The 18,506-nt window shown below is 38.8% G+C and overlaps 1 protein-coding gene across 8 annotated transcripts in view; it reads left to right on the top strand.

Moving 5' to 3' along the window:
* Positions 1-18,506, top strand: part of relch (RAB11 binding and LisH domain, coiled-coil and HEAT repeat containing) — a 33,512-nt gene that overhangs the window by 10,878 nt on the left and 4,128 nt on the right. For 2 of the 8 annotated variants that reach the window (XM_057323242.1, XM_057323238.1), the window contains 21 exons: positions 51-151; positions 1,867-2,160; positions 2,533-2,608; positions 4,329-4,424; positions 4,660-4,683; positions 10,060-10,172; positions 10,274-10,364; positions 10,997-11,068; positions 11,239-11,379; positions 11,494-11,658; positions 12,340-12,484; positions 12,753-12,909; positions 13,017-13,140; positions 13,320-13,368; positions 13,735-13,814; positions 13,900-14,006; positions 14,606-14,705; positions 16,139-16,221; positions 17,150-17,213; positions 17,845-17,983; positions 18,172-18,288. In XM_057323242.1, the coding sequence (XP_057179225.1) occupies positions 51-151; positions 1,867-2,160; positions 2,533-2,608; positions 4,329-4,424; positions 4,660-4,683; positions 10,060-10,172; positions 10,274-10,364; positions 10,997-11,068; positions 11,239-11,379; positions 11,494-11,658; positions 12,340-12,484; positions 12,753-12,909; positions 13,017-13,140; positions 13,320-13,368; positions 13,735-13,814; positions 13,900-14,006; positions 14,606-14,705; positions 16,139-16,221; positions 17,150-17,213; positions 17,845-17,983; positions 18,172-18,288 (2,338 nt within the window). Of the gene's footprint in view, positions 1-50; positions 152-1,866; positions 2,161-2,532; positions 2,609-4,328; positions 4,425-4,659; positions 4,684-10,059; positions 10,173-10,273; positions 10,365-10,996; positions 11,069-11,238; positions 11,380-11,493; positions 11,659-12,339; positions 12,485-12,752; positions 12,910-13,016; positions 13,141-13,319; positions 13,369-13,734; positions 13,815-13,899; positions 14,007-14,605; positions 14,706-16,138; positions 16,222-16,770; positions 16,854-17,149; positions 17,214-17,844; positions 17,984-18,171; positions 18,289-18,506 lie in introns of those variants that run through there. The other 6 variants (XM_057323245.1, XM_057323241.1, XM_057323240.1 and 3 more) reach the window with 5 other exon arrangements.

Here is an 18,506-nt window from a genome sequence, read left to right as displayed (position 1 = left end):
CCTTCTAACCATTTGTCAGAATTTGACAGTATATTTGGTGTCATTCTCAGCGACAGCAGCAACAGGAAGTGGTTCAGGAGCTGGAATATCAGATCAGTTTGCTGAACAGTGAGAAACAGAGTCTGGCTGAACAGATTAAGAAACTCCAGAGGTAAGAGTCACCGACTGGCGCCTGAGGGGCCAAAATAAAATTGGACTTCCAGAACCCTGCTACGTGAGCCTGAGCAATCAGAGTAACCTATGATTACTGTCAGAATTAATGACTGTTGTCAGAGTCGGGCCATGTTTATGTAAAGCATATTTCTTGTGTGGAAAATATCAAGATGTGATTTGCCGCAGAAAGATTGCAGGGTCATCATTTATCTGAGCTCCTGGCAGTTAGAGTAGAAGAGCGTGGTGGTTAGGTGAAGGTTAAGAGCTAGTGACTGGATGATAATGAGCAGAATTCTTGCACTTTTGAAAGCTCTAGAAACAAGCCTCCCTTCTCTTCTGCTCAATAGACTCGCTTCATTATGACCTTGTGCTCTCTGACATTTTGCTGCGTGGCATTTACGCCTCCTGGCAAGAGATGAGCTCTGTATAGTCCACTATCTCCACTTCTTCGTCGTCTGTGGCTTTGAATGCGTCTCATTTCATTCCCAAGATAGCTTTATTGAGAGATCTTGTACATGCTAAATAATTCGGTGCTATCATGAAATTTGGATTTGGATTTTGGATTTGGATTCAATTTATTGTCATTGCACATGTACAAGTACAAGGCAACGAAATGTGACCTCTGCATTTAACCCATCCAGAGAGTAGTGAACACACGTACCCCCGGAGCAGTGGGCAGCTATCACTACAGCGCCCGGGGATAGTATGACATTTGCATTTCGTTGATTACATTAACAGATCTACATACATAATGACATTAAAACGAGGCATATAAGTGGGTCAATGTTGTATAAGGATATTTGACAGGCCAAATTTTTAAATACAAAAAAATCATTTGGAGTAGTTCAAACATTAACAATGTGGTGTACACATAAATACAAATCAAAATTTTTAAAAATGTTAGTGTTTTTATAGATATAAATTGGCCGTAGCCTTAAAAAAAGTTCCTTGATTTATCTTACATTTACATTTATGCATTTGGCAGACGCTTTTATCCAGTGACTTACATTGCATTATACTATACATTTGTTTCTAAATCCCCTGGGATCGAACCCACGACCTTGGCGTTGCTAGCACCATGCTCTAACCACTGAGCCACAGGAAAGCGGTTAAAAAATAATTTCCTTAACATGTTTTTTTTTTTTTTTACAATTTCTCAGTATTTAAAATGTTTAGAAACAAAGGATTTGGATTTCTTTTCGTTTTGTTAAGTAATGTGGGTTAAATAAACCCACAGACAAACATGAAGGGTGACCAGCAGTAATGATTTATGAAAAAAAATAAAAACATTAAAAGTGGTGATACAAGGTCTCATTCTGACAGCGACAAGATTATATTTTACTTGGTACAAAACTGTACAACATACAGTACATCAATTATTAAACATTTTAAAGATAAAAAGCAGTTTTTAATCTCGTAAATGTTTCCTCTTTTATAAATTTTAATACAGGCTCTCTTTGTGCAATAATACATCCACCGGTCCTTTGACAACCTAAAAAAACAGCACGTTTTTGCTGTGCGTTGTAGGAAGTTTTATTTTTTTCCCATAGCAAACTCATCAGTTCTTTGGAGCAATTTTGACAACTTTCTAGGCAATGCACTTACTATTAAACAAAGGAGTGAATTAGAGTAAACATCTGTGTTTAATTGATATGAAACGATTCTATTGTTAATTCATTAATTGATGTGATCGATGTGTGTGTGGATGGGCAGCGATATCCAGGCTCTTCAGCGGAACGTCTCATCAGATCCCACAGCCACAGTAAAGTCTGCTCCGTGTAAAGAAGACCCTCAGTGTGATAAGACTCCTTTAGACAATGGACAGTATTTGGACATACGGGGGGTCACAGAAGCAGACGACACCCTAAACACTACAAAGACCTTAACTTCTACAACAACCACTACTGATTGTACTGATGGCACAACTACTGCTACACCACCTCACAACAAACTCAAGTTTAATAGTCCACAAGTGAAAGGCTCGGTGCAGTTTGATCAGCCCAACAGGTGAGACGCGTACTCATTTAACACATTTACTTCTGCATGGTTGCTTACTAGTCTACGTCAAAAGAGTTCAACAAGATTATGATATTCGTGTCACCTTTATTGAGAGTATTATGTTGTAGAACAAGCTGTTTTATCCACTAGGTGGCAGCACTACATTGAGCACTACAACAGCTTGCACACAGACCTCACGGCAGTGCTGACTGGCACCATTTGTTCCACTCATCATCATTTTGCACATCTGCTCTGAATAGATTTTAACCTATGATGCCAACTCAGACAAATGACCCTTTCCTTGTTTTGATTCTTCAAGTATTAAGGCTGTATCCAGAGGTGGAGGGGGCGTGTTTAATCATGTTTTGTTTGCCCGTGCAGAAAGCTGCCTCCGGCCTTCCACCAAGCTCTTTTGTCCTTCTGTCGAATGTCTGCTGACAGTAGGCTGGGCTCTGAGGTGAGTGTTAACAGGTTGCTTACAGGACACACAAACACACGTGGAGACAGTCGATTTGTCAGTCGATTGTTTCTACCGAAGGTTTTCACCCTTTTCACTGATAGGCCATGTGTCAATATTGGTGACTCAAATACCCATGAGAAGTCTCTCTTACAGTTTTTAAAGCATTTTTCGTGTTTTTAAAGAATAGTCTGGTAAGTGAATTGTCACATCCATAACGGTCTATATTCCATAACCCTTATGAAAATTAACCATGAATAAAAACATGGTTTTACTACAGTTAAAACCAAAAAATCATGGTTACTGTAGTAAAACCATGGTTACCACAAAATAACCATGGTTATGAAAAGCACATTTTTTAAGAACCATAGTAAAACTCAACTCAACTTTATTTATATAGTGCTTTTTACAATTTTCATTGCTACAAAGCAGCTGTACATGAGACATATTGACCATAAGCAAAAACAAGTAGTTATACCTGTAAAAACAAGAAAAAGGTGAAAACACAGAAGACAGACATACCCACATACAAAACACTCCACACACAGAATATGCACACGTTACTAACACACATAGACATAGACACACACACACGGACACACACACACACACGCAGACAAGCACGCACACGATAAAACGATGGTTACTGTAGTAAAACCATAATTTTGCCATAAGCAATCAATACACCAAAAAACCATGGTTACTACAATTGTACCACAAAAAGAAACATGGTTTATTTTTTATTTTTTCATGGTTGAGGGAAATGGGCGCATGAAAATGTAATTATTGTTGGTATTTTGTGTCATATAAAGAGCCATTCCTTCTCCATTTGTTGGGTATTATTGCTACTTGTTTGCACATTTTAATTCATAGAAATCCTACAATATATGTGATCTCTTAAAAACGTGCACCCTTTTTTGTCACATCGATAACGCATTCATTTGTCTCTCTTTTAAAATAGACTATTCGTTTTAAAATAGACAATTCGATATTTTTCTGATTTCTGGACTCTATCATCAGGGGTTTAGTGAAATAGAAACGGATGGTTCAATATATTGTCAATAAATACATTCTCTTAGAATTTATATTTCTAGTTTTGACTGAAAATGTCATAATCATAACACTGGAACTGCCCATCTGCCTTCATGCTTGAGAGTTCATAAGAGTAGCAGTGATATGCACGTTGAGAGTGAATTGTCCGTCTGAATCGGAAACAATTCACAAAACTTCTCTGAATGATTCATTCACAAATCTCATGGTCAATAATAGCTCACCCGGAGGGAAAGAGTAATGCATTTTCGTCAAAGCTTTCATACATCTTCAGAAGATTTTAAATAGTTTATACTGCATGGACGACTGTTTCTATTGGTTTTATGGTAGTTTTGTATTTTTACTTGAAAGACGCACTATATTCATTGTAAACGCATAATAAAATGAATGTGGTTTTGGAATAAAATGAGGATATATAACAAATGCAAGGTGCCACGACATCTTTGCTTTCATTAGATAAATTGAATTGCATTGCATGGTAATAGGCACATACAAGAGGTGACAGGTGCTTGATGTCTTCTGCATTCAAAACGCAAAAGCAGGTCCTAAGGTATGCAGTAATAATAGTCTTTGTAAAAGCCCTTTATTCACTTTTAAAGTCTAATTATATGCCTATGAAACACTTGACACGTTGACTTATGCATTTGCTTTCCACGTCCTTGTTTCTCAGGTGTCTCGAATCGCTGACGGTGAACAAAGTGTTCTGCTAATGCTGGGCCGCTGTCTTCCGCACATCGTACCCAACGTCCTGCTGGCCAAACGAGAGGTAACCAATGAGCTTTTGACCCTGCAGCCACGGCCCATGTCCCATCAGTCACCACGGCTTTCATGTCCACTGCGGCCGGCTTCTTCCTCTCATGCCGTTCACAATTCAGCATTAAATTTCCATTGCAATACACACTGTTTCTCTCTTCTCCCCCACCCCATCGTCCTATCTCTCTTTTGTTCTGTTCACTCATGTCTTCTCTTGCTTTTCTGCATGCGTCTCACTGCTCCGATAGAGAATGATTGCACACCTCTGCCAGGTGAGTGGAACACATGGGCACATATTCACGTCAGCCCTCATTCCTTCATTACACATGTGACCTTTGACCTTTCAGTTGGTTTGGCTTTTCATCAGCTTCTCTTTTTATTGCTGACATCTACACTTTTGTTGATAAAGTTTGAACTTCTGGTGATACTTTTTTTGCTTATTATCGCTTTTCTACATTTAAGGACCAGATTTGCTAACAGCTTGCGGCAGCGCAAACGTCTCTTTTGGTGTAAAAAACTGACTGTCGGTATTTACTAAAGACATGCAGTGAAAATGAGCACTGAATAGGCTTGGACACAGCTGTTTTTGCGACTGACCTTATTGCATGTGCATGTGTAGGAGTTTCCTCTTCAGACGCAAGCTTTATGGGAGGAGAGTATTTAAAAGAATCACGCAACATGATTTACTAAGGTTTGCGCTCGTCATTGTGCTGGTATTTGTGGCTTTATTTAACGCCCAAAAAAGCATGTCTTGAACCTTGCGCTAATTTGTAGATTATGTTGATCATTATGGGAATGAGATATTGCGCCTGTGTTTTTTAATGTGCACCCGCAGAAATTTCCACTCCCATCGACTGTTTTTAAATTGCGCGCTCGCGCTATTTTGCCCTGTTTAGTAAATCTGGCCCTAAAGCCTTTAAGTATAATTTTTTAGCCTTACCAAGATTTTCGCAAATGCGTCTTTGTGTCTCTAAATTGTATAAAGTATTAGAGGTGGGAAATACTTAAAGTTCACCCTCAAAATGAAAATTCTGTCATTTTTTTCCTCACCCTCTTGTCATTTCAAACCTTTATGACTTTCTTTCTTTTGCAGAACACAAAAGAAGATATTTAGAAAAATTTTGGTAACAGAAAACCGTTGGCCCCCATTGAATTGCATTGATTTTGTATCCATACAATAGAAGTCAATGGGGACCAACAGTTTTTGGTTACCAAATTTTTTTAAATATCTTCTTTCGTGTGTTGCAGGAGAAAGAAAATCACACAGGTTTAAAATGACAACATGGTAAGTAAATGATGACAGAATTATAATTTTGAAGGTCATATATCATATCGTCTACTCCACTACATTTGATAAATGCATGTTGATTTTTTTACACTTAATAATTTAGTTGTATTTCAAATTTTACTTGAGTAAAAGAAAGAAAGTCGATTTTTAATGTACTCGAGTAAAAAAACACCCACGTAAAAATGTATTTATGAAATAATGTGGAGTAAAAAAATAATATATGGTTTGCAATGTACTGAAGTAATATTTTGATCACAAAGTACAAATTACTCAAGTACTTTTCACCTCTTGATATTATAACAATATGACATAAAGTTAGATGTTATTTTAAACAGTATTTTATTAAAATACAAAAATAAATGTAATGATCAGTAAAAAAGTTCAACACAGAAAAGCGAATTTGCACTATTTAGGCATTTTTTCCCTTATTCAGTCATCCACGAATGACTGTTACTGTTATTTTTGCAGTTGCTAGACCTGTGGAACCGTAGTAAAAATCGCTGTATTGTTGGCTTATATGATTTTATCACAAAACCAACATCAATATTCCCCAACGTTTATAAATAAGGTTGTAATAAAAAACTAAATAAACAGTTTCCACTTCCTGCAAGTGATATCATTCATTAACCTAACTGCTGAGTCTTCACGTTTGCCAGAGTGATTGAAATCTGCTCATGTTCGGTCTTGGAATACAACTCATCCAATCGAAACGTAAACGTTTGTTTAGTAAACAATAAGTTGCCAAATCCATCCAAATCTCTACGACTTTCTAAACATTGGCAGACGTTTCTGTGCTCTGATTTTCTACTTTAGCAGTAGCACTGGCTGCCTTCCATCTGATGAAACATTGTCTGCGTTTAAATAGTTGTCTTTGCCTCCTGTTTTAAAGAGCTGATGTGGTTAAAATTAGGAAACGTTTATTTAAGACACACATGCGCACAGTTCACATCTGCTGAGCACGAACCCAAAGGTGTGTACCATTCGAAGTTATTCCCACACCTTCCCCCTTCAGGCCCCGCTGATTTGCATAGGGCAGTTCTGGTTTATGGGGCCAGGTGACGGTTTAAGATGGATTGGATGCTTTCCAAGACGAAGCAGAGTGAAAACAAACACCACACGATGAACGGAGATCCCTTTGTACCCGCCCGAACAGCGAACTGCTCGCTAGACTTTGAACCCTCGCTGTTAACTCAGACTGTCGGTTTGTACCCGCCTAAGCCTTCTTCCATGAATTCAATCTTATTCGTGTACAGACACACCCTCTTAGCTTTTCCGCTCGAGTCTGGCATCTGGTGTAGAAGAATTGGTCTGAAACACCTGCCTTGCAATATAATTTCGGTCATCTACACCTACAAGAACTTTATTGTGAAGATAAAGTCTTTTGCAATTAAAGGATATTCAGGTTATTGATTACCATGTTGTGTGGTGAAATAGATAAGAAGCCAGACGGAACAGTTGTTGTATTGTGTGTTCGCAACAGCCCAAATCTCCCCATGGTCTTGGTAAACGATGTTTTTGCGTGTTTGCATGTGTGGGTGTGTTTCTGATTGGACCGCCATGCTTTCTGCTGGTAATTATTTTGATGTGTAGCACTTGATGTTTTTGTGTTTAGGAAATGAGTCAATGCAGGCTCATGGCGAAGCTGCAGATTTGCATACAAATGCAAGATTTCATGGGAAACACTTTAGGGGTGACAAGGAATGAAAACTTGCAAGTTTTTGTTTAGTTTGGTGTTCTCTGTTTAGAGATTGGGCGATTTGAGAACATATTGATTTTGATCCCAATAGTGTTTCCACACTTAAAACATACTTGATGTATGGATTTTATTCTATTGGGTATCAAACTATCAAACAAGAAGTGGTGTTCATTTTAGAAATGCACCGATACTAAATTTCTCCAGTGATACCAATAGCTGATTGTTCCGGCTGCTTTCAATAGGAGAAACAAACAAACCGGGACTAAAACTCAATTATTTGCTGAAATTAAATGCAGTTGGACTCGACGGTCATCCTTACAACTTACAAACGAACCAGGTGTCCTTGGACACTGATATGTTGCTCGGAATTGCGTTTCCTGATATTGTAAGCAGTGTTTTGCCACTCAAGGGAGCGTGTTTTGGCTTGTTCACGTGGGAAAGTGACGTCACGTGCATACCCTCTATACTGATACAGATTCTGAACTTTCTGAATGTTATTAGTTCATATAATGATTATATATTGAACATCAAACTGGTGATGCTTCTGAACATGTTCTATATAAAGAGCTCAAATTCATTTTGCTGTCCTGTTTTGGTTGACATATCGGCCCTGATCATCGGCTGTTTCTAAACTATTGGCCTATAGTGTGAATGGTTTTATTAGCCGATAGTTTTTTAAATACTTATTGTAAAGGTTTTGACAGGCGATATATTGTTTTACAAAAATGTGGCACCTTCTGCTTTTCAGATATTAGCAGAGCATACCTGATTTTTTTGTGAATTGCACCAGTGTTTACTACTAATACAGCTACTAAAAATAATTTTGGGACTTGCACTAATAAATTTGGTTTTAAAGCAATGGCAATGACAAAATATTGTAATTCAGTGAAATTCAAGCGTTCAAACGGCCACTATTTGTTTTTGTTTTGTTTCATTAAAGGAACACTTCACCCAAAAAAGAAATTTCTGTCATCATTGACTCACCTTCGAGTTGTTCCAAATCTAAATAAATTTCTTTGTTATGATGAACACAGAGAAAGATATTTGGAAGAATGCTAAAACGGTTCTTGGACCCCATTGACTACCGCAGTATGAAAAATGACTTTATCATTTTTTTGTTTTGTTGAACACAAAAGAAGATATTTTGAAGAATGTAGGACAGCACACAGTTCTGGGGTACTTTTGACATTGTGATTTTACTATGGTAGTCAATGGCGTCCAAGAACTATTTGGTTACAAGCATTCGTCCAAATATCTTTCTCTGTGTTCAACCAAACAATGAAATTTAAACCAGTTTGGAACAACTAGAGAGTGAGTAATTCATTTTTGGTTGAACTATCCCTTTAAATTAAGGAATTGCTCTTTTTACTTTAAGGATCTAAAATGGGCCCAAACAAAATTTTTACATAAATCTATGTGTGTGCGTTTGTTTATTCCCTGGTGAAAACAGGAAAGCATTTGCCATTCTTAAAGGGATATTTCACCCAAAAATTAAACTTTTTTGCACCATTTACTCACTTTCATTTCAAAGCAGTATGACTTAATTTCTTCTGTGAAACACAAAAGAAGATATTTTGAGATATGTCTCAGTGGTTTTATGTCCATTTAGTGGAAGTCAGTGGATGCCAATGTTGTTCGGTTTCCAACGTTCTTCCAAATATCTTCTTATGTGTTCTGCATAAGAAAGAAAGTCATACTGCCTATCCCTGTTTATAGGACCAGTTGCTGTACCCCAGATGTTTAGTACAGCCGACATATACAGTACACGCTCTTACTTTGGACCAGTGCCAAATAAAACACATAATCATTTATAAATGCCTCTCTATTCAAAACTCTCACTTTATACTGTCTCTCTCACACACACACACACACACACACACACACACACACACACACACACACACACACACACACACAGAGTCACTACTGATGAAACGGTTCACTGCTGTCTCCAATAGACCGCTCTTTAGTTACATTCTGACGATGTTTTGATGTTTATTAAAGTTTGTAACTCTCTTGATAGCTTACAGGTGACTTCCACAAAACTGGGTGTTTTGAGAGCACCGTCCAAACAAACAAGCATGGCGTCAAACTGCCTGCAGTCCTGCCACATATTTGCTTAACTATCGTTCACCTTCAAGCGTCCGTTTGAGACTGAGGTTTGCCCGCAGTCACGTCTCAGGATGAGATAAATGTTGGGAAAATAAAGACTTCGCTGCCGCCTTACCAAATTTTATGCGAACCCTGCTCTGTTGTTTCTATTCCGGATCGTCGTGGAAAATTGCTCATAACCGCCGTTTGGCCGTGAGACATGTGCCGAGGGCAGATTGCCTGTTCTGTAACGTGATACGTGTTGTGCTGGTGAGCGATCCTTTTGTGGATTCGCTGGATTATGCCTGAAAATGCTACAGGGAATGTCAAGATTTTGTATAAACACACAATAAAACCTCATTTTTTATCATTGACAGCTCTAGCTTACACAGAACGTCTTGGTGATGTGGTTTACTGCCGTGTAGATTCTCTCCTTTTGTGGTGAAGGTCTTTCTGAACTGTCCTCAAAAACCTGCTTGCTTTAGTTTTTTCTCCGAGCCCTCGTGCATGCGTGTCCTAATGTCCATATGTCCCACAAACATATATGACCTGTCTTCGTGTGTGTGTCCACAGGAGCTGATACCTCTCATCCTGTGTACGGCTTGCCTGCATCCAGAACCTAAAGAAAGAGACCAGCTGCTTCACATCCTCTTTAATCTTATCAAGAGACCTGACGATGAGCAGAGGTGTGTGCACCGACGGGCATCTGCGCATGTGTTTGTGTATGCCTGCCATTCGGTGGCCAGTTTCTTTTCTGATAATGCTCATCTGTGATGTTCATTCTCAGGCAGATGATCCTGACCGGGTGTGTTGCTTTCGCCCGTCACGTGGGTCCCACCCGGGTGGAGGCCGAACTTCTGCCACAGTGCTGGGAACAGGTTAGCGGGACTTCTCTTGAGTTTGAAATGTTTCAAGTTGGAAATGGAAGTTGCAGTTGTCAGAGCGACGTTGGTTTTGTTTTTCGGGAATTGATTGGATCGTTGGACGTTGAAAGCCTGGCTATTGGACGGTCGATATAGTACAAGGCCAAGACGAGAAGAATTTGTGAAAATTTATGTTTTTGTTGAAAGATTATGAGGGCACATAAATAAAAAAATGACCTGAATGGATAAATCATTTATAATATTGAATTGAATAATAAACACTACAATATAGCAGTGTAAAAATCAGCATTGTCGGCTTTGATTGGGGAAAAAAGTTTATTTGATCTATATAGTGACAATTATGAAGTTTTTGGACCCCCAAGTGCTTTTTGGCTCCGCTTTATATCATACTCTCAATGTTTACAGTTAGATTTATTGAAATTCCCTCAAAAAATACACTCCCCACCCTTATACCTACTTCCACTGAGAAAAGCACAAAAACAATGTCAATGTTCTCACAAAAATATGAGCGAATGTGGTTACTGATGGCTCTGCACTTCTGTGGTCAGGTCTGGAAGTGACGCTGCCATGTTATGTCTTTAATTCTTTGTGTACGTCTGTGTTGCATGTGTGTTTCTCGTGCTCAGATAAACCACAAGTATCCTGAGAGAAGACTTCTGGTGGCGGAAGCGTGCGGAGCCCTGGCCCCTTATTTACCCGTAAGAGACGCCGTTTCTTTAAAAACCATTCAAACCAGGACACATTAGCCATGTACAGCTTTTAACAATATTACGGTGGTCAAATAAGATTGAATTAAATAATAATCATAATGGAATCAAATCTATAAGTTTACTCAGTTGTCTCTTTGTGTATGATTACGTGTGTGCAGAAGGAGATAAGAAGCTCCCTGGTTCTGTCCATGCTCCAGCAGATGTTGACAGAAGATAAAGCCGACATGGTCCGAGAGGCCGTCGTGAAAAGTTTAGGCGTCATCATGGGCTACATAGATGATCCAGATAAATACTCCCAGGTGTGATGGGCATTTGGTCACATTCTGATGTTTTTGTACAAGCCTTTGTGCATTCTTTTCACTAGTTTATTAAGCCGTCTTTTATCAGCGTGTGCTTGTTTTTGGACTTATCAGGGCTTTGAGCTGATGCTGCTGTCTCTGGGTGACCCGTCGGAGAGGGTGGTCAGCGCCACCCACCAAGTCTTTATTCCTGCCTTTTCCGCCTGGTGCACAGAACTGGGTAACCTACAGTCCGAGCTCATCCCCTCTCTCCTCACACGCATCGAGAAACTGCTCAAGGTGAAAACCATGTAGTTAAAATTGATTTCACAAAATATAAAGCATTATCGAGCAAGTCTTCGCACTTTTCTTTAATATTGTGCAGCCCTAATTTAAACGAAGTGTAACTTTTTTGTTATAAGGCCCCCTTTTTGTAGGGTGCATCGATTTGCAGAATAAATACTTAGAGTTTTGAACTTAGAATTTTAATTAAACCAAAAACATATTCAGTTATGTAGTTCTGTAACATCAATCCTTTTTTTGGGGGTGGTCTCGTTTTTCTGATGCTTGATTGCATAAAATCTATTATAAATTTCTATAGTTCATAAAATGCCACAAAATCTGTGGCCCCCCTTGATCCATCTTGGGGCCCCCCATTGTGGAACCACTGATCTAAATAACATTTTGTAGTTTCATTTGGTTCTTCTAATCCTACATTTTGAAAGCATATTTTTTTATATTTATTTCTGAATTTAATATTTAGTGTAAATTGAACTATTAACCCATTAAGGATTTGACAGGTTTTCTTCTTTTAGGCATGTTTTTAGGAAGTGTGTCATTGCAGAGTTAAAGCAAATATTGCACAACAAAATACTTTTGTTGTTACTTTATTTCTAAATTTAGTAATTTGAATTCTTTTCTTCTCTCTCTCTCTCTCTCTCTCTCTCTCTCTCTCTCTCTCTCTCTCTCTCTCTCTTGCAGGGTGAATATGGTTTAGATGAACACAAACTGCATATCTATCTGTCGGCGCTTCAGTCTATCATCCCTTCTCTGTTTGCGATGCTCCTGCAAAACGCCCCGTTCACCAGCCGAGCCAAACTCCAGGGTGACGTTCCTCCTATCGAGGGTGAGGGGCGTCCAACATCAGCACACGTTTTTTGCTAACGTTCTCAGTCAGGCCACGTTTAGCAACGCTGACCTGGCGCCTGACTCTGTGTCACTTTAGGGTTCCTGCCATGTTGAGGTTGCTCTCTGGTTTGGGCTCTCTATCAAAGTACTCTTTCATTTACACGCTGCGGTTCTGTCAGATGATTTGCGCAGTTGTGCTTTTTTAGTGTATTCCTGGTTATAAAAGCAGCTCCTCTGTGTGTGTGTGTGTGTGTGTGACCCCGCAGTGACCCGGTTCCCGCGGCCGGCCTCCCCTTTGCAGGACGTGGCCACCATCGTGGGCAGCCGGGAGCAGTTGGCAGTTCTGCTGCAGTTATATGATCATCAACTCCAGCATGAAGGAACTACAGGATGGGACAGTTTGCTTTGGGTGGTCAACCAGTTGTGAGTGGATGACACATTCTTTTCCCCCTAGCAACAATTTAAATAAGAAAGAAAACTCTGATAATATGAATGTATAAGTAATATTTCATTCTGAATTCTCTCCTCAGTTTACCACAGATAATCGAGATTGTTGGACGCATCAATGTCACTTCATCCACCTGCGTGCACGAATTCTCCAGATTCTTTTGGAGATTTTGTCGGTCCTTTGGGAAAATCTTCACCAACACCAAGGTAGGAACAGACAAAGACATTGCTATTTATCTGTGGCACCTAAAAATACTTTGACATTATTTTTATTCTTTGTTGGGTCATGTAGCTAAATAGATCTTGAGCTGCAAATACGCCACCTTAGGTACACAGTTCAGCAGTTTTAGCTTAATTTAAGCGTTCTTTTTCTCTCCTTTTTAAAGGTTAAACCTCAATTCCAAGAAATCCTGCGGCTATCTGAGGAGAATGTGGGTGAGTGGCTGTTCAGTTCACCAAGAATAACACCCCCGCTGTGAGAGGAGGAGCGGGGACGAGAACACACACACACACACACACACACACACGTCTCTGTTTCTCAAGTGTGTCAAATATGTGTTTCCACTTTTCATGGGATTTGGAAACGGAACTTTGTCTTTCATTCTTTGAATGTTTGCTGAGTTAAAAAAAAGGATCTGGTTAAAACAAAAGACAAAACGTTGCATGTTGTATCAGTTTAATGACTTGAGTGTTACTGAATTATTTCCAGATGAATTTGAAGATGAACTTCTAATGTAACCGATACGAAAATACACAAAGTTATGAAATCAAATTCAAATTAACACGGATTATATCCTGCAGACGCCACAGCAGGAAATGGCATTCTTACCAAGGCTACAGTGCCCATCTATGCAACCGGAGTCCTGACGTGCTACAATCAGGTGGGTGTGACATCTACCTGCTTTATGGTCTCTGATGTCATAATAAAGGAAAGTCCCTTCCTAATCTAATCGTTGTTTGTTTCAGGAGGAGGACCGTAAACTTCTGGTGGGCTTTTTGGAGGATGTCATGACCACACTTTCTCTTTCCCATGCTCCCCTTGACAGTCTGAAGGCTTCATTTGTAGAGCTGGGGTGAGTGTGTCACAAGACTGTTAAATCACACAATCCACGGCCAAACTTCATCTGAAGCTGGATTCCTTTATGCTGATGTGAAACAGCTTAAAGGGACAGTCCAAATCTGGATAAATGTCTTTGTTCTGATGAACACAGAGAAATATATTTGGTAGAACGCTTATAACCAAACAGTTCTTGGCCACCATTGACTAAAATTTCTTTGTTCTGTTGAACATAAAAGAAGATATTTTGAAGAATGTAGGAATGCAAACCGTTCTGGGGCACTTTTGACTACCATTGTAATTTTGTTTGGTTACAAGCATTCTTCCAGATATCTTTCTCCGTGTTCATCAGAACAAAGAAATGTAACAGATTTGGAACAATTCGAGGGTGAGTAAATTATGATGTTTAAAAAAAAAAATATATTGTCCCTTTAACAAGTCTTATGCCATAGGTTGAGAAATTTTAGGTCATAATTTGTTACAATTCTCTTATCCACTATCGATATCAGATGGTTGATGTTAATCTGCAATTTATGCAATTCAATGGACTAGAAGATGTGGTTTAGTAAGATGATCATTTGTTATTTTGTGATTCACGTTACTTCCTGTCTCCAGGGCAAACCCAGCATATCATGAGCTGCTACTGACGGTGTTGTGGTATGGAGTGGTCCACACATCTGCACTGGTACGCTGCACCGCTGCTCGCATGTTTGAGGTAAGCTCTGCTCCTTTCATCTGTGATCTGCAAGTTATTTGTTTAGTTGTGCAATTACTAGGATCATATTTTCAATACCCTCATCCTGAAAGTTTGTTTTTAAGATGGTACCTGGCACTTTCCATGATGTGGAATGTTTTTGTGTCTCGTCACTTTTTAAAAGCTTTAGAGATACAACAATAATAACCATTATTTTGCATAAAATAAACCTAGAATGAAAATGATTGTGCTGTCAAATCGATTAAAAATTCATGTTTGTGTTTATATATGTATATATATTTACCGTTGTGAATCAGGATAAGGTATGGAGACAGTTTTGAAAAAAAAAATGTATGTACTTGCTTAATGACTAGAGTTGTCAAATGATTAATCGTGATTAATCACATCCAGAAAAAAGTTTGTGTCTGTGTACTGTGCATATTCATTTTGTATTTATAAAAACATACATATACATGCATATATTTAAGAAAAATACAAAAATGTATGTAAACACAAACTTTTATTCGTGGTGCAATTAATAGTGATTAATCGTTTGACAGCCCTGTTAATTACCAATTTTTTATTTATTTTTAACAAAAAAAGTTATGCATTTAATTAGACACGTCCCAACAATTTAGTACCTAATGCAGGAATTGCAAACAGCTCATATAATTTTTAGTTCTACCTGTAAGGTTAATATTCAATATTTTTCTATGGGTGAATACCTCCATTCACGATTTGTTGAAAAAGCGACAAAAATATTTGTTTTCCTACGTTTCAGGCTTTGTTTCATACCCCATTTGTGGAAAGTGGCACTGTCATCTTGGCCAGTCAAATGTTTAGCTTTATCATACACTGCTTTTGTTTTATAATGTCAGGCAGTTATTGTAAGATATAATGTATTCAAATGTTTATGGTTGGTGTGAGGTAGTAAATATGTCCTCAGAACATCTCCACACTCCCTCTAGGGCCCCCTGTGCCACTTCATTCCTGACACCTATCAAACCACTGAATGTCTACATGTATTTGAAATCGTCGCTTTAAAGCCTTCGTATGTTGCACCACAGCACGCTTGCTCCTGTCATTCAAAAATTACGTGACAAACCCCCACATTTTCATTACCTCCCCTGCCCTCCGTGTAATAAAGATTCAAAGAGTGGAAATAGAGTTTCATCCGAAAAGTCCTCTTCTCCTCATCTGTGGCCGTAGCATTAGTTTAATTTGCCTGGCCTGTGTAGTCTTTTTGTTTTTGTTTATCTGTACAGCGCCTCGTTGGGCTTCCGTCATGTTGTTGTCGTATGTCTGCGCTGTTTTTAGTTTGTTACCGTTGTTTCTGTTTTGTGTTCTTTTTATTTCTTTCTCTCTCTCTCTTTCTCTCTCTGCGGTGTTCCATGACACTGTGCTCGTTCTTTCCATGCATCCTGTGTGACATCACCCCTGCTCTGACCAATCAGCTGTTGGTGAAGGGGGTGAATGAAACGCTAGTAGCTCAGAGAGTTGTTCCAGCACTTATCACTCTCTCCAGTGATCCTGAAATGTAAGTCTCCTCCTGCCTCCTTCATCCATGCACCTCTCTCCGCCTTGGTTCTCTGAGGAGGCCACACCTTTGTTAGCGCTCTCTGTGGGGCTTCGCCCACTGAGGCATGTAGGCAGGCGGGATGGATGAAAAATCCAAAATTGGTTTTGAATAATTTCACAAAAATAATTGTCCAGATCAAATTCAACTGAGTCTTCAGTCTTTGTAAAATGAATCATTAAAACAGTCTATAGATAAAAATAACTTGAAATGAATGCTTAAATCTGTTTCTCCTGATGAAACCAAGGCCTGAGGGACCGTGTGTATTTTGTCTCACATGCTCGATGTATTAACAGCTCTCATTCAGGCAACACTAACCACCGCAAGCTCGAAAACATGCCGCTTTTCACAATCCGTTCATCAATCGATTCATCCATACATGTGATTCATGGCATGTTTGGCTGCCAGTCGCTCCCTCCCGAGGCCCATAGCTCTAATCCCCACCCCTTCGCTAGGTTCTTGGCCATTTGTGTTGACCCCCCCTCTCTTTTGCATCTGACTGGTTTGCAGCTGGTTCTTCGAGGCATGAGCGAAGCCTTAATTGACAAGCGAGTAGCTCCAGCCCTTATTACCTTGTGCAGTGGTCCTGAATTGTGAGTTAACCGCAGCTCTGAGACATTTTTAAAGCCAAATATCCTCTCCGCATTATCTTGGTTGGATGTTATGATTATTTTTTTCTTGTTTTCTTGGGGGGGTTGGATATTTGTTGTCTGTTTTGGTTTGGTTTTCATACTGGGAATGATCATGTGACATTAATCATCTTGCTTACCACATTTTTCATTCATGTGATTGGTGTGTCATGATTCTTTTGCGTTTTGATATTTTGTGTCATTTTAATTGGAAAGGTATGTGAATGTTGGTTGTATAGTGACGGTTTTTCTGTTTTCAGTTCAGTGAGGATATCCACAATACCTGCCTTTGGAACAATTATGGAAACCGTAACGCAAAAAGAGGTACAAGGTTCTGCAACACATGGTGGACATGCACACGACATATCACCCCTGTAGTTTTAGCACTACAAGGCCATTCAATATCTTATAGTGTTTCAAAAAAACGTTAAAAAGCTGACAAAGAGGGTCCAAGGGGGTTAGAAAAGATTATTCCTTTGAATAAAATTAATGCTAAATAAATAAATTTTCGGACTAAATCCTTGCATCTACAAAACTGCCACAGAAAATGAAAAAAAACACTGATTTTTTAAATAATTAAACAATGAGCTTTTTTATATTTTCTATTGTTTGCATATTTGCAAAACCCACAAACGAATGGTGACCAATAGTAATGATTTATGAAAAAATAAAAACGATGAAAAATGGGGATACCAACAACAACGATGTAATAACTTGTAATAAACAGAATTCACATTTTATCCACGACTGTGGTCACTTTTGTGATTCATTAAATCGAAATAGGTTGATTTTTCAATGCACAGACATAGACAAGTTAACAAACTTTGATTAAATATTCCTTAGGAAACCCTTGCTGACGACACTTGCTGACATCACGACTGAACAACTCCATACTTACAAACCAAATTAAAAAAACTATTCTTGATTGTATATGTGTCTGTGTGTGCTGTATTAGCTGCTAGAGAGAGTGAAGATGCAGCTGGCCTCGTTTCTGGAAGACCCCCAGTATCAGGACCAGCATTCTTTGCACATGGAAATTATCAAAACGTTTGGAAGAGTGGGACCCAATGCAGAGCCCCGCTTCAGAGATGAATGTAAGGCTCTTTTAGCACCTCATATACAGTATAAAGAAAGAGTGTTTACCTTAAAAACACAGTAGCCTTTTGCCAGCAGTATTGTCATGGTTCTGTGATTATATTTGCCCTTGAGTACACACGCATAATTTGAACGAGTAATTGTGTTGTTGTTTTTATAAAATGTTCTCTGTATGTTTTTCCTACAGTTGTCCTTCCTCATTTGCACAAACTTGCTCTGTGTAATAACCAGCAGACGGTGGAGAGTAAGAGAATTGACATTGCCACTCAACTGTTTGAGGCTTACAGCGCTTTATCCTGCTGTTGTATCCTTTACAGTTCAACTGAATAGAGACATTACTTCTAAATTTAAGATGCTCTGTGTAATTTTTTCGAGGATTTATTGACAGAAATGCAATATAAACACATAACTATGTCTTCAGAGGTGTATAAAGACCTTACGTTATGTTTTTATTACCTTAGAATGAGCTTTTTCTATCTACATACACCAGGAATGGAATTCACTATGTTGTTTCTACAGTAG

This window comes from Triplophysa rosa, linkage group LG23 (genome assembly GCF_024868665.1).
Source record: "Triplophysa rosa linkage group LG23, Trosa_1v2, whole genome shotgun sequence".
Classification (NCBI taxonomy): domain Eukaryota; kingdom Metazoa; phylum Chordata; class Actinopteri; order Cypriniformes; family Nemacheilidae; genus Triplophysa; species Triplophysa rosa.
This window is presented reverse-complemented; position numbering and strand designations above follow the sequence as displayed.